General features: G+C 41.4%; 1 protein-coding gene across 1 annotated transcript in view; it reads right to left on the minus strand.

The window, feature by feature from the left end:
• ACMSD (aminocarboxymuconate semialdehyde decarboxylase) overlaps window positions 1-4,884 on the minus strand; it is a 93,422-nt gene extending 88,538 nt beyond the window's left edge. Inside the window, exon 1 of the mRNA XM_004616499.2 lies at window positions 4,748-4,884. Within this exon, the coding sequence (XP_004616556.1) occupies window positions 4,748-4,804 (57 nt within the window). The 5' untranslated portion in view covers window positions 4,805-4,884. The remainder of the gene's footprint in view (window positions 1-4,747) is intronic.
• Window positions 4,885-17,317: the final 12,433 nt, after the last annotated feature.

Genomic DNA, 17,317 nt, shown 5'->3' on the forward strand with positions numbered 1-17,317 from the left:
AGGGTATTCATTTTGTTCTCTTTCCTTTTGGGTGTTGTGGTTTGCAACAATAGGGGTATTGAGTGGCCATCATGTTCAGTCTCTAGTCTACTTTCAGCACGCATCTCCCTTCCCACGCAGGATCTCTAATCACATTTTACTTGGTGTTCCCTTCTCTATCTGGGCTGCCTTTCCCCCAGCATGTGAGGCCAGCTTCCAAGGCATAGAGCCAACCTCCTGGTATTATATACAACTATTCTTGGGTGTTAGTCTCCTACTCTGTTATTTGATATTCCACAAAAGAGTGCAATCTTTCTATGTCTGTCCCTCTCTTTCTCACTCATTTCACTTAGCATGATACTTTTCATGTTGATTCACTTATATGCAAAGTTCATGACTTCATCTTTTTTAACAGCTGCATAGTATTCCATTGTATAGATGTACCAAAGTTTCTTTAACCAGTCATCTGTTCTTGGGCACTCCGTTTTTTTCCATATTCTTGCTACTGTAAGCAGTGCTGTGATGAACATATTAAGTGCAGATGTCATTTCGACTATACTTTTTTGCTTCTCCGGGATATATTCCCAGAAGTGGTATTGCTGGATCAAATGGGAGCTCAAAGCAACCACTGTTGGAGAGGATGTGGAAAGAAAGAGACCCTTCTACAATGCTGGTGGGAACGCCCTATGAAGTTTTTACAATAAATTTACAGTCCTGCACTAGGTGGGACATACGGACATTTCCTCACTCACTTCTATTTTTAAGATAGAAGCAGGATTGGGACCAGGAGGCAGGTAATATGAGGCAAAGTACCCTGGGTAGAACGTTCGTTCCTTTCAGCAGAGATGAGACACGTTTTTCAGGCCACTGTGGGACTTCCAGTTGGAGAAGACTGAGGACGTTTGAATTAAATTTTTCTGCCTTGTGACTTTATTTAGGCACCCAGAGGTAATATTTCATGGAGCTCTATCTTATCTGTGAAAACATCATCCTTCCCCAGGAGCCTGACAAATGTGTTCCTCAGAAACAAGCTATTCTTCTGGACATTGGCTTCCATTATTTGGAAGTTTCTGAAACCCGGATTTAAAATGTCTAAATTGTACACTAAGAATTCAACACAAATAGACAGAAAAGCCAGGTTTTCTGTATATTATACTTTACACTTGTCTGGAGTAAGACTTTAAAAGTCCTGCTCTGTCTCCCCACAGTGAAAGAACATCTTCAACCCAACAAGCTTACTCTCTGAGCATCAGTTTGTGGACAAGAAGGCAGATGCCTTGGAGCTTGGTGCTATCACCATGACCTCATCCTGGAAGGTGGTCTGTGGTCCTGGCTTCTCAGAGAGCATCCAGGTGGATGATGTTTGACAGAGACCACCTTGAAAGTCCCAAAGCTTTTCACAGGAATGTTCTTTGACTCAAATAAGGACAGTATTTGTAATGTTGAATTCAATGCTATTTTCTGGAATATATATGTATACATATGTGTATGTATATATATATCTTCTCTATCTCTATCTATCATATATATGTATATATTATTATATATAATATAATAATATAATATATATTATATATCACATATATGTATATATATTCTCTATCTCTATCATATATATGTATATGTGTATATATATATCTTCTCTATATCTATCATATATATATACATATATATATAGCTAGAGTGATAGCACCAGCCTTGCACGTGGTCGACCTGGGTTCGATTCCTTTGCCCCTCTTAGAGAGCCCGGCAAGCTACCGAGAGTATCTCTGCCCCTGTCAAGCTACCTGATATGCCAAAAACAGTAACAAGTCTCACAATGGAGATGTTACTGGTACCTTCTTGAGCAAACTGATGAGCAACGGGATGACAGTGATGTACACACACACACATAAATCTGGGGTGGGTGGGACATAAGGATAAAAACCAGGGTTGACTTTATATAAGGGAAACATTCTTCTTGCTGTACTATCTCCTTAGACCAAACAAGTTCCACATATTTTTGAAAACTTTTTTACTGAATCACTGTTAGATAGACCCTTACAAATCTATTCATGATTGGATTTCTGTAATATAATATTCCAACACCCATCCTTCCACAAGTGTACATTTCCCAGCACCAGTGTCCCCAGGTTCCCTCCCATCACCCCCCACCCCCTGCCTGCCTCTATGGCAGGCGGTTTTCTTCTCTCCCTCTCTCTTTCTCTCTCTCTCCTTTTGGGCATTGTGGTTTGCAGTATTGATACTGAAAGGTTATCAAGAATATCCCTTTACCTACTTTTAACCCTCAGTACTTGCCCAGCATGATCATTTCCAGCTATTATTGCCATACTGTCATATGATCTGTTCTCTATCTTACTTACCCTCAGCCCTACACACACATTCTTGTAAAGAAAGCTTATCATTGAAAAGTTCTTCTAATCTGTTTTTCCTCGTCATGGATATTAGTATTCTACTATATATTTTTTTATATATCACAAATGAATGCAGTCATTCTATAACTGTGCCTCTCCTTCTGACTCATTTCACTCCATATGATACTCCAGGTTCATCCATTTATAGGCAAATTTCATGGATTCACTTTCCTAACAGCTGCATAGTATTCCATTATGTAGATGTGTCATAGTTTCTTTATCAATTCATCTGTTCTTTGGCAGTCAGGTGTTTCCAGATTCTAAGTCCCACATATTTTAAGCTATCAAATCATCAGTTAAATTTTTATAAAATTCTCAGATTAGGATCTGAGTATTTGATCATCAGTATAACCTATATTATCTTATTATAGACTAGATTTATTCAGTGTATCATTCATCAGGCCAAAGGTCATAACTAAGGAGTAGAAAATAGTAAACACCATTAAGAAGTAAGAAACTGCAAGTTTTGGAAATGTGTTTGGAAACTACTTCTCATTAAGTTAAATATATCCCTATAAAGTAGTCTATAAATTAAAATCCTCTGGGCTGGGGAGAAGTCACAAATGGATGCACCTCCATACAGGAGCCCTGGACATGACCCCCCAATACCACATGGTCTCCTGAACACCCTGGAAGCAACCCTGAGCACTGAGCATGGAGTAATCCTTGAGTATAGTCAGCTGTGGCCCAAATCCCCCTCACCAAAATGAAAATCCTCTAGTGGGGACTGGAGTTATAATTCAGTGGTATATCATGAACTTTATACATATTAGGGCCTGGGTTTGGTCCCTAACACCAAAATTTTAAAAACACATACAATAGGCTTCATTTGCTAGGGTTCCATTTACCACGAACTGTAACATGATAGCCTTATGAAGATGGTTCAGCATTATTTCTATTGTTCAGTCTATAATGCCTGTCAGATAATATACCTAAGACATCAATGAGTAAAGAAGCACTTAAACATAACATTCTTGTAAAGACAGCTATCAAAATAAAATTGTTTTCACCCAGTGATCCACATTTTAATTAGAATTTAGGTTAATTCATTTTTTTTAATCTCATGGGAGAACAAAAGTAAAATGGTATAAAAAAAAGCACTTGATCACCTAAACTGTATTTAAAATAAAAGGAGTGCTAGAGGGACTAGAGAGCTAGTACAGAGTTAAGGTACTTGCCTTGCACATAGCTGACCCCAGTCAGTTCCTAGCACCACCAGGACCGATCCCTGAGCTCAGAGCCAGGAGTACACCCTGAGCACAGCTGGGTGTGGTCCAAACCACCCCCAACTCCCAAAGAAGTACCAGAAATGTATTCTTGATGTACCAATATTGACAGTATTATAAATCATGGTGTCTTAATTTATATACATAAATAATATAGCAATTATTTTATATTTATATGTAAATATATGTAGATTATGAAAAAAAGAATTCCACCCCTGATGAGGAGAGTGGGAGTGGAATTTCTGGGTCAATTTATATATATATAATTTATAAAGATATTATATATAAATAATATATAAATAATATAAAAGGTGCTAGAGAAAGATAAAGATTTGATGAAGCTTGATACCTAAAGAAAAAGTTCATGCCAATTTATAATTTTTTTGTCTTTTCTTTTTTTTAAGTATTCATTCATTTTTGAATTCATTCAAAAAATTTTAATGGAATTTTCCATCTTTAGAGAAATTCCATTTAAAAAGAAATTTCCATCTTTAGTGAAACCCAGAGAATGCTCTTTAGATATGCTCATTGTCCTGAGGATTCCTGTCATTTCCTTTAGGGTTTTTGATGTTCCTATTCCCTGGTTGTTTGTATCAAGGATTTGCAGTTTAAAGAACTTCAAAAGGGAAAAGTTTCAGTGTCTTAAAATAGACCAGGAAAAATTCCACAAAGCTATCTTTTAGTGCTTCTAAAACTTATTTTAAGCACTTTGGAAAGAAGACATGTTTTAGAAGTCCTGGAAATGTATCATATGCCATTTTTTAATAACTCTACTTAAAACTGTAACTTTAAGTTCTGCGCTTGGCACATATCTTCTCAGCAACTGAATATATGACTTGAAAGGACATAAAACTGCCTGAATTAAATTGTTTGGAAGTTTTAAAGGACACTTCATTTCAATAGGAAAAACGGGGATTTTTGAGAAAAATTTTCTTTGATCTGATGTTCTTTCAAAATAAGAATCTAATAGTTTTTGAAAATGAGGTACCAGAACTACTGAATTGTAAAATTTCTCCCAAAGCAAAGAAATTTAACATCTAGTTTTTAAAAGAAACGAAAGGTCTATAACAGAGGCTATGAGAGACCTAGAGAAGCTCCAGAAATAGTTCAGCAAATTAATCACATTACCTTTTTAAGATCTGGCCATTCTTTTGGTAGAATATGACAATGAATGTCAATTTTCATTTCCACAGGATCGGAGGGGAAGTGTGTAAGAAAAGAAGTTTTGATGTCAAGATATTCCTACAAAAACCATGGAATAAAATGATTTGCTTAGTCCTTTTATGACTGCCTTCAAGCCTGGTCAGCACAGTTTAGGTTCATTGGAACTGCCTTATTAAAGTTCAAAGTTCTGTTTATTTGTTAACTAGGCTCTGGATTAACAGCTCTTTGGTAATTAGGTCTGTGGACACACACACACAGACACACACAGACACACACAAATGACTTTATTAAACCCTGTGAAATAAAAGATACTGCAAACAGCTTTTACATTATAAAGCATGTTTTTATAATGGACTGATTTTTGCTTGGATCCATAAAATACACTGAGGAAAACAGAGGCAGAACTCTCCATAATAGAGACCTCAAAGGAGACTTCAGTGGGATGGCCCCAGTGGCAAAGAAAGCAGAAGTACAAATAAACCCCATTTTGCACCATGAAAACAAATGATAGCTAAAATCAAAAGACATCCTGCTGAAAGGGAGAAAATATTCACACAGCATACATCTGATAATGTGCTAATGTCCAAGATGCATGTAAAAAAATTAGCAAAGGTTTAAAAGCTCACCCCAACCCAAACAAACCCCAAACAAAATCAATAATAGGGAGATAAGATGAACGGACACTTTCTCAAAGACATGAAGATGGCCAGCAGGAATATGAAAAAGTGTTCATCTTCATTATTATCAGAGAAATGCAAATCAAAGTAATAGTGAGATAGCCCTTCACACAAGTAAGAATGTTTTACATCAGAGCATTCAGAATTGGGACCAGAGAGATAGTGTAAGAGCTAGTGAACTTACCTTGCACAAAACCTACCTGGGTTCAGTCACAGGCACCCTAGATGGTCTTCTGAGCTCTGCAAGGAGTGACCCTCAGGACAGCTAGGACTAAGCCCTAAGAATGATGAGTGTATCCCAAAACAACACTTCAGAAACAGTTTTGATGGAAATGTGGTAAAAAAGGTAGACTATGTTGTTCACTGTTGGTGGGACTGTTATCAGGTTCAGGCTCTATGGAAAATTATATGGATAATTAAAAAAAAAAATAAAGCCTCCAACTACCCAGAAATTCCATTCCCACGCTCCTTACCAGGAGTGGAATCCTAATGAAGCAGGCAGGGAGGGAGTCAGAGGGGAGAATCCTGTGATTCTTGGTACATGGGGAGAAAAAAACAAGGATTTTTGGATTTAAAGAAGTTACTTTGTCACTACTCCTAAACTGCTAAAAGCATTACTATCAGGACCCACTTTGTGGACACAGGAACTAAAGGCTGATAAGACCTTTCATTGGCGCTGAAACAGACCCAGAGGACGCTGGGCCCCCTCCCCCCACCATTCCAGAGAAGCTCCAGCAAAAACAAAAGGCCAGGAAAGGAATGTCAAAGAAGACCATCGACTGCTTCCTGCTCTTTCCCTTTGGCAATCAGCCTAACAAAGGACCCTTAACCTAGGTGAGAGCGCCGCGTAGTATAATTTTTGGAAATGTACTTAAAGCCGACTTGAGCCAGCCCGTACTGCCCATGTCCACGCGACTGGGCTTCGTGCTGCCTTCGCACATGCCATGTACAGCTCCTCTCAGCTCCTCTCCTCTCCTCTCCTCTCAGATGTGCACTCTCGGCTCTCTCCACCTCCGGAGACGCCCATGTTCCCTATGATAGATTTGGGAACCCTGTCCGGGACAGACAGAGGGACAGAGACGAATAAAATGAAGGAAATAGGAGAAGTTTATTAGAGTGCGCTGAGACTGGGGTAGAAGCACGCCCTGCGAGAGACTAAGTGGGATTTTCAAATCGTCTTGAGTGGGAAAAGGGAACCAAGACTGGTGTGTTTAATATGGCTCCTGTTATCTATAGGGAAGTCAATGGTGAGGAAGCATGAAATGCTGCCTGGTGGCCTCCTGGCACCAGGTGAGCCATAAGTCCTGTCTCCTGTGCTGGGGGCATGGGGAGTTCTGGTTCCAGGAATGTTTTGTCCAAGCAAATCTTACACTCTATTGAGCATGCAATGCTCTCTCTTTTTCTCTCTCATTCTCTCATTCTCATTCTCCCACCCTCTCTCTCTGTCTCTGTCTCTTTCTCTTTCTCTCTCTCACTTCCTCCCTCCTCCCAACCCCAGCTTCCTCGAAACTTCCAAATGAAAGCTGTGTTTATTTCACTGCTTGCTCCCTAATAAAAATTCTTTTACTTTGAGGAAAGCCTAGATGAGTTCTTAGGGCTGTTTCCTGGAAAGAGCAATTTCCGGCTCCAGCTTGTATTCATGACTCCCAAGAATTTAGGTAGTAGGGATCGACTTTTACCCTGTGCAGAACAAGTGGATGTCAGATGCAATTTGATGCTACTTGGTGACGCTGATGAGACATACGGTTTGTACCATGTAGGGGCTCATTACAGTTTTCTGCAGTGCTCAGATCTCCCAGCTGCTCCTGAGGTGATAGAGGTGGATGGGGAAAAGCTGTAGATTTCCTTCTTGAGTCTGCCATATCTCTCTCCACCTCTCTCCACACATAAGTCACCCAGGGACCCCTACTGGTATCACTAAGAACAGAAAACCATTAATTGTATGCCTATATACACCTCTATGTTTGTTGCAGCATTATTAACAATAACCAGAATTTGGAAACAGCCCAAGTGCCAATAACAGAGGAGTGGATAAAGGAAAATATGGAAAATAAGGAAAAACGTGAGGAATGATGTTCAGTTCTGAGAAAAGACAAAATATTGCATTTCTTCAACTCGCAAGGAACTGGATGGTGTTAAGCTAAGTGAAGTGAGTTAGAAAGAGAAAGACAAATACCGGATGATCTGAATCATACATGGAGTATAGAGAAACAACAAAAGGGAATAGACAATGTCCAATGCAAACAAGCACTGAGTTATGATCAATAGAATTGTGACCCAAGAATGCCAAGGGAAGAGTCAGAGAAGGGATTTTGGGACAATAGAGAAGAAATACTGACACTCTGGTCATGATGTGGTATAGTAATATAGTCATCAGATTACAACAAGATTAATTCTACTGTAAATGCAATAGCATATTGCAATTACACATACATATGTATAGCATTCATGAAATAAATTTCATTCCCACCCCACCAAAACCCTATTTTTTTTGGCCCATACAAGGATGAAAAACCAAATAAATGGCCCCAGTAACACCATTAAATATTAAGGCTAATACATTCAGAGTAATTACACTAAATGGATGCAATGTTCTCATCCATTTTCTTTGAAGTTATCATTAAAATCAGTGTCTTTGAGGCAATTATTTCCCTTTCCCTTAGAAATAATATAATGTATGTTGGCAATATCAGCTTGTAGCATAGAGAATCTTTTTTTTATCTCCATCGTTGATTAGCACAGTGTTTTGTTATGTCAATTTCACAGATTTGAATGATAGCCATTCTACAAAGAGAAAGCATACTGCTACCTACATTTAGAAATAGCACAGCGGGTAGGGTGTTTGCCTTACACGTGGCCAATCCGGGTTCAATTCCCAGCATTCCATTTAGTCCCCCGAGCACCGCCAGGAGTAACTACTGAGTGCAGAGCCAGGAGTAACCCCTGTGCATCTCCAGGTGTGACCCAAAAAGCAAAAACAAACAAACAAATGAACAAAACATAGGTAACATTCCACAGAGCAAGAATTTACTTTGCACTTAGTTTATGAGACAGAATTCTAAGTAAAAATTCAAAGTATATGGGCCAGAGAACATGGAGCACATACTTCGCTTGTATGAACCTTGGCAACAATCCCTGCACTCCATGGTCCCACACAGCTGAAGGGAACAGCTGGGTGTTAGCTCCCACTATTGTTGGGCATGGTCCCGAAACCAAAATCAATAATAATAATAATAATAAAAGAGAGCCTAAAAGACAGCAGTTTCCTTGTGGCTGTTTCCCCTTCCATGTTCCTAGTGTCCAGTCCTGAGGGGAGGTTCTCCAAGCAGAGCCTTGAGCCTCCTATGAGATGCTCTCTTCGGCTCAGTCTTTCCAATCCCAGGACTGAGTACTGAGAGAAAAACGTCCTATGAGGCTAGTCACCAGGATCTGGATAAACAATAACATTCAACTAGAAGCTGGATAAACTGTAGTTCAACCAGATGCTGTATAAACAAGAAAATAACCATAATCCATAATTTTCTTTTTTTAAAAAATAGAATCACCATGATTTTCAAAATTACCAAGTTATTCATGGTTGAGTTGCAGGTGTACAATGCTCCAGCACCAGTCCCTTCACTAAGTGTTCACTTCTCTCCACCATTGTCCCCAGCTACCCTCCTGTTACACAACCTTACTCATGGTAGGCACTTAATACGTCCTTTCAGCACTCCATTCTCCTCCAGAGAGACCACTTCCCCCACCAATGTCCTATTGAACCTTCCTCTGACCTATTCCTATCCCCCCACACCATGCCAGTGGCAAGCTTCCTACTGGAAACCAGTTCTCATGCTCTTTGTCTTTATTGCCTTTGGTACTTTTAAGAGATGTTCCACTTAAAAGCAGTAGGCAGGAGCATCCCAGGCTTCCCTCCCCACCGGACTGCAGGCCCAGCGGCCGGCACGCTGACCCCAAGCGCCGCAGACGTTCTGTCTTCCAGCTCAGGTGTGTGACGCTCCCTCGACCCGCCCTTGCGGACCCAGCCTGCTCCTCGGCCCTGAGCACCCTGGGCTTCCCTCCCCTCCGGACTGCCGGCCGAGTGACCAGCACACCACCCCCAGCCCCTTGACCGCTGTCAGGTTGTGGGAAAGGGGTGTGGACTAATCTCCAGGGGCGTGGCCTAAGCAAAGTGGGCGTGGCATCTTTACCGGCTGGTCGCAGATAGTTTCCTCAACATCGTGTCCAAGACTAACATCCTAGCTATTCGCAAGCAGTAGGACAATAAAACACAAGACTTCACATAAGGATTGAAGGAACATCTCAGTGGGAGACCAGGTTCTACAAGCGGGAAATAAAAAGGCAACCACCATTGACTGAGCCTATCCACAATCCTTTTTCGCAACAAGAGGAAACAGGGATACTTATCTTCAAGGTCCCTCTTTCATACCACCACAACAACATGAAGAAACAGCGAAAATCCCCATTGCAAGCAGAGGACGATCAAAGGAGTCCAGAAACCTAAATTGGCATTTCCTACAAACTTGACCTCTCTGATAAAGAATTCAGAGTTGAAATCCTCAACATGTTCAATGAACTCAATGAAAAGATTGACAACTTAAAGGAGGATCTGGCAGAAACAATACAACAGACAGCCAAAAAAATACGAGAAGAAATAAGAGCAGAAATAAAAGCCTTCAAAAAGAAATGAAGGATTCGGTAGATGAAATCAAAAACTCTCTGGCTGCCCTCAACAATAGGATGACTGCAGCGGAAGACAGAATCAGAATGCTTGAAGATGAGCTGCAAGAAGCCTACAGGCAACAACAAACCATGGCAAAGACCTCAAAATAGCTCTCGCCAGAATCAGAGTCCTAGGGGATGATTTCAAGAGGAAAAACATTAGAATCATTGGACTACCAGAAGGACAGGGAGCCAACCCCAAAGAAAAAGCCACAGTCAAACAAATCATTGCGGAAAACTTCCCAGAGCTGGACAATGCGGGCATCCAGATTCAAGGCGCCCAAAGGGTGCCAGCTAAAAAAGATCCTAACAGAAAAACCCCAAGACATATCATAGTTACAATGATGGACATCGTTCAGAGAGACACAGTACTGCAAGCAGCAAGGTCCAAGAAGGAAATCCCATACACCCCTTAGATTCACAGCAGATCTATCAGAGGAAACCCTCCAAGCCCGAAGGCAATGGTGGGATTAGTGAAAAAAACTCAATGAAATCAACGCTTCACCAAGAATACTTTATCCGGCCAAACTCTCATTCAAACTCGAAGGAATCATACACTACTTTGGGGATAAACAACAGCTCAGGAACTTCATAGACTCAAAACCAAACCTAAAAGAAAGTCTAAAGGGGCTATTGTAAGACAAGAAGAACCCCTACATGCACAACAAACCCTTACACAAAGATGGCACAAAATCCCATAACAATAATCTCCCTTAATGTCAATGGTCTAAATTCACCAATTAAGAGGCACAGACTGGCAAAATGGATTCAAAGACTGAAACCAACATTCTGCTGCCTGCAAGAAACACATCTGAATACCCAGAACAAACACAGACTCAAAGTCAAAGGATGGAAAACAATCCTGCAAGCAAACAACTCCCTCAAGAAAGCTGGGGTGGCTTTACTAGTATCAGACAACATAGACTTCAAGTTGAAAAAGATTAGAAGGGATAGGGAAGGCCACTTTTTATTAATCACGGGATATGTACATCAGGAAGAAATCACACTCCTAAACGTCTACGCACCCAATGAGGGACCAGCTAAATACCTACAACAGCTGCTAAGAGACCTTAAGAAGGACATTGTGAGCAACACAATAGTAGTTGGAGACTTCAACACCGCCCTGTCTCCTCTGGACAGATCAAGAAGATTAAAACTCACCAAGGAAATACTGGCTTTGAAGGAAGAAATAGAAGAGAGAGGGCTAATAGATCTATACAGGGCTTTATATCCCCCAAAAAAGGAATACACATTCTTTTCCAGTACACATGGATCATATTCCAGAATAGACCATGCGCTGGGCCACACAACATACCTCAACAGAATCAACAAGATAGACATTGTACCAGCTATCTTTTCAGACCATGATGCACTGAAGATAAAAGTTAATCATGGACAGATGCAGAAAACCAAATCAAACACCTGGAAATTAAATAGCTCGATATTGAACAATGAGTGGGTCAGGAAGGAAATCAAGGAAGAAATCAAAAGGTACCTGGAAACAAATGAAAATGAAGACACGAGCTACCAGAACCTGTGGGATGCAGCTAAAGTTGTATTAAGGGGAAAATTTTATAGCCCTGCAAGCATATCTCAGGAAGGAAGAAAGGGCCTACATAAATAACTTGACTTCACAGCTCAAGACCTTAGAAAAGGACCAACAAAAGGAGCCCAAATAAGGCAGAAGGAAAGAGATAATAAAACTTAGAGCAGAAATTAACGACATGGAAACCCAAAAGACAATCTGAAAGATCAATGAAACCAAGAGCTCGTTCTTCGAGAAAATAAACAGGATTGATAAACCACTCGCAAGACTCACAAAGAAAGAGAGAGAGAACCCTTATAAGCCGAATCAGAAATGAAAAGGGGGACATTACAACAGAAACCAATGAAATTCAAAAGATCATCAGAGACTACTTTGAAAATCTGTATGCCACAAAACAAGAGAACCTAGAAGAAATGGATAAATTCCTCGACTCCTATAATCTCCCAAGGCTGAACCAAGAAGACCTGGAGTACCTGAATAGTCCAATTAATATCAAGGAAATTGAAATGGTAATCAAAAGTCTTCCCAAAAACAAAAGCCCAGGTCCATACAAATTCATTAGCGAGTTCTTCCAAACATTTAAAGAGGACCTTTTGCCAGTCCTTCTCAAGCTTTTCCAGGAAATTGAAGAAACAGAAACCCTCCCAAACAGTTTCTATGAGGCTCATATCTCTCTAATACCAAAAGCAAACAAAGACACGACAAAAAAAAAGAAAACTACAGGCCAATATCCCTGATGAACACTGATGCGAAGATTCTCAACAAAATATTAGCAAATAGAATTCAACAACTCATCAAAAAGATCATACATCACGACCAAGTGGGATTCATCCCGGGGATGCAAGGATGGTTTAACATTTGGAAATCAATCAACATAATCCATCATATCAACAAAAGAAAAGATAAAAATCATATAATCATATCAATAGATGCAGAGAAAGCATTTGACAAGATCCAGCACCCATTTATGATGAAAACGCTAGCCAAAATGGATATAGAAGGGAACTTCCTCAATATAGTCAAAGCCATTTATCACAAGCCTATGGCAAGCATTGTCCTCAATGGGGTAAAACTAAGAGCCTTCCCTCTGAGAACAGGGATGAGACAAGGATGCCCACTCTCTCCACTTCTGTTCAATATAGTACTGGAAGTACTTGCAGTAGCAATTAGGCAAGAAAAAGATATTAAGGGCATTCAGGTAGGAAAGGAAGAAATCAAGCTCTCACTATTCGCAGATGATATGATACTATACCTAGAGAACCCTAAAACCTCTACCAAGAAACTCCTAGAAACAATAGACTCATAAAGTTGCAGGCTATAGAATCAATACCCAAAAGTCCATGGCTTTCCTATATGCAAATAATGAGAGAGAAGAAAGTAACATGAGGAAAGCAATCCCGTTCACAATTGCGCCTCAAAAAAATCAAGTACCTTGGAATCAGCTTAACAAAGAAGGTAAAGGACTTGTATAATGAAAACTACAAAACGCTACTTCAGGAAATAAAAGAATACACGAGGAAATGGAAAGACATCCCCTGCTCATGGATTGGAAGAATTAATATTGTCAAAATGGCAATTCTCCCCAAAGCATTGTACAAATTCAATGCGATCCCTATAGGGATACCCCTTGACATTCTTCAAAGAAATGGAGCAAGCGCTCCTGAAATTCATATGGAACAATAAGCCCCCGCGAATAGCTAAAGCAATCCTTGGGAAAAAGAAAATGGGAGGAATCAAACTCCCCAACTTCCAACTCTACTACAAAGCGGTAGTCATTAAGACAGCATGGTACTGGAACAAAGACAGAGCTGCAGACCAATGGAACAAGGTTGAATACTCTGACACCCCCCTCCCAAATATGTGATCATCTAATCTTTGATAAGGGAGCAAGAAATGTGAAGTGGAGCAAGGAAAGCATGTTTAACAAATTGTGCTGGCAAAACTGGACGGCTACATGCAAAAAAATGGGCTTAGACCTCCACCTATCACCATGTACAAAAGTCAGATCAAAATGGATTAAAGACCTCAACATCAGACCAGAATCCCTAAGGTACATCGAAGACAAGGTTGGCAAAACCCTCCATGACATTGTAGCCAACAGTATCTTCAAAGCTGACCCGTCACTGGCCAAGCAAGTGAAAACAGAGATAAATAAATGGGACTATCTCAAACTAAGAAGCTTCTGCACCTCCAAAGAAACAGTGACCAAAATACAAAGACAATCTACAGAATGGGAAAGGATATTTACACAGTACCCATCTGATAAAGGGTTGATAACAAGGATATACAATGCACTGGTTGAACTCCACAAGAAGAAAACTGCCAACCCGATCAAAAAATGGGGTGATGAAATGAACAGAAACTTTCCCAAAGAAGAAATCTGAATGGCTGAGAGGCACATGAGAAAATGTTCAACATCACTAATCATCAGGGAGATGCAGATCAAAACAACAATGAGATATTATCTCACACCACAGAGACTGGCCCACATCTCAAAAAACAAATGCAACCGGTGTTGGCGTGGATGTGGGGAGAAAGGGACTCTCCTTCACTGCTGGTGGGAATGCCGACTGGTTCAGCCCTTTTGGAAAACAATATGGACGATTCTCAAAAAGTTAGAAATTGAGCTCCCATTTGACCCAGCAATACCACTCCTGGGAATATATCCCGGAGAGGCAAATAGGTATAGTAGAGATGACATCTGCATTTCCATGTTCATTGCTGCTCTGTTTACAATAGCCACAATATGGAAAAAACTAGAGTGCCCGAAAACAGATGATTGGCTAAAGAAACTCTGTTATATCTACACAATGGAATACTACGTAGCTGTCAGAAAACATGAAGTCATGAAATTTGCATATAAGTGGATCAACATGGAAAGTATCATGCTGAGTGAAATGAGTCAGAAAGAAAGAGACAGACATAGAAAGATTGCACTCATATGTGGAATATAAAGTAGCTGAGAGGTACAAGCTTACAATGTTGTGATTTCTGGCAGATATTTCTCTGGACTTAGTTACTAAAATACAGAAATCCAAAACTGTGCAGCTGCTAGTGTGGCCTCCTGACCTCATATCTCTTCATTCTCAGCAATGGAAAACAAATTATCAAATGCTTTCTTTTCAGCAGGTCAACTTTAGGGGGGAGAAACTACAAATCAATAATAGTGAATTTTTTGTTGAAATATTGAATGTAATCAAAGTAAAGTGAAAGTAAAGTGAAATTTACCAGTTATACATGCGGGGTGGGGGGCTGGGGAGGTGGGGGGAAGGGGGGAGGTATATTGTCATTCTTGGTGGTGGAATATGTGCACTGGTGAAGGGATGGGTGTTTGAGCATTGTATAACTGAGACTTTAACCTGAAAGCTTTGTAACTTTCCACATGGTGATTCAATAAAAGAATAATAAAAAAAAAAGCAGTAGGCGATATCAGCTTGTAGCATTGTGACTCCTCGAGCCTCATTCAAGAACAAGGCCAGAGAGCTAAAGGTAACATTCAAGCTCTTGTCAGCCCTCCTAGGAAGTGCAAGACCTTCCAGTGGGCCAAGCACTGTCACAAACATTTCACACATGTCTATTCATTCATTCCTCCTAGTAGTCCTAAAAGAGAGGCACTATTTTCTCTCCTCCCCTCCCCTCCCCTCCCCTCCCCTCCCCTCCCCTCCCCTCCCCTCCCCCCCTCCTCTCTCCTCTCCTCTCCTCCCCTCCCCCCTCACCTCCCCTCTCCTCCCCTCCCCTCTCCTCCCCTCTCCTCTCCTCTCCTCTCCTCCCCTCCCCTCCTCCCCTCCCCTCCCCTCCCCTCCCCTCCCCTCCCCTCTCCTCTCCTCTCCTCTCCCCTCCCCTCCCCTCCCCTCCCCTCCCCTCTCCTCTCCTCTCCTCCCCTCCCCTCCTCCCCTCCCCTCCCCTCCCCTCTCCTCCCCTCTCCTCTCCTCTCCTCTCCTCTCCCCTCCCCTCCCCTCCCCTCCCCTCCCCTCTCCTCTCCTCTCCTTCTCTTCTTTTCTCCTTTTTTGGGTTATACCCAGCGATGCTCAGTGCTTACTCCTGGCTCTGCACTCTGGAATTACTCCTGGCAGTGCTGGGGGGCTATATGGGATGCTGGGGATTGAACCTGGGTCAGCCGTGTGCAAACAAATGCCCTACCCCCTGTACTATCAATCCAACCCTGAGAGGTACTATTTTTTTCCTTTTTTTTTCTTATTTGCTTTTGGGTCACACCCGGCAATGCACAGTAGTCACTCCTGGCTCTGCAATCAGAAATTACCCCTGGCGGTGCTCAAGGGATCATATGGGATGCCGGGAATCGAACCCGGGTTGGCCGTGTGCAAGGCAAACGCCCTACTCACTGTGCTATTGCTCTAGCCCTGTGAGAGGTACTATTTTTAAAATCCATTGATGATAAGAGAAAATTGAAGCACAGAGGGAAAAACCTATGTGGTTACACAACAGGAAGAGATTGAGACAGAATTTGAATTGAGGGAGCATGGAATCAGAATCTTAGCACTCTGAGAATTAACAGTTTATAGTGGGGGATCATATATTATAAACTTGTACAAAACAGAATTGTACTTAATAAACTCCCAAACTGTAATTCTTAAGAAGATTAGACTTCTCATGACTGAGTGCTTTTAAAATTTTCTCATAAATATTTAATGGATGAGTGGATTCATTCCCCAGTAAACATTAGTCACTGTCACTGTCATCCCATTGCTCATCGATTTGTTCGAGCGGGCATTGGGGGGAACATTTCTATCAAGGAATCCTCAAAGTGTCAACCTCTATGATTGATGGAAAGACTGAATCCCGGACTTGGGAAGCTCCAGTGTTAGTTAGATGGAATTTTCACCCACCCTTTGGCTGAATCACAATCTCCTACGGTAAGCAGAGAGGGAGCCAGAGAAAAGATGGACTATGTGTTGAGACTGTGGGTTCTGAGGAAGGCACCCCAAGTCCTGCCTTCCAAGGCCAGACCTGGGACTGAATGGAGGAAGAACCCCCGATAGGTCTGGAGATCTGAATCTGGGGGCAGAGAGTGGTTTACAGGCACTGCCAGGGAGTTGGCCAGGAAATGGGTTGGCTTGGTGTACTGGGGACTTTTTGTGGGTAAACAGAGTTTCATGAAGCTCAAACAAGTCTTGAGAACTACAGAGTGATCCCCCCAAAGAGGATAGAAGTAGCAGAAAACAAGCAATTTTGGAAAGGGCCTTGGGGAGAGTGATAGGGGATAAGTTGGCAGGCTGCTGATGGAATGCTGCTGCTGATGGAAGGAGGACGGTTCTGTCTGTGTCAACATGGACAGTGACCCATGAAGATACCTCTCCTGCTTATACCTTGTGCTATCAAGGAAAGTTAGAAGGGTTCTGGGGTGATGGGTAGAGCATGAAACTGGAGACTATCAGGTTAAGCAAAATAAATCACCAGGTAAAGAACAAAAGCACTGTAGTCTCACTCATCTGAGGTATTGGAGCAACAAAATAAGGAAACAGTGTCACATGATAACAAATACTGGCTTTATATTATAGAACCGAGAATACCAAGTAGGGAATAGTAGGTGGGGGAATGGAGAAGTGGACTGTGGGACAGTAGGTGGGGAAA

The sequence above is a fragment of the Sorex araneus genome, chromosome X, assembly GCF_027595985.1.
Source record: "Sorex araneus isolate mSorAra2 chromosome X, mSorAra2.pri, whole genome shotgun sequence".
NCBI classification, from domain to species: Eukaryota; Metazoa; Chordata; class Mammalia; order Eulipotyphla; family Soricidae; genus Sorex; species Sorex araneus.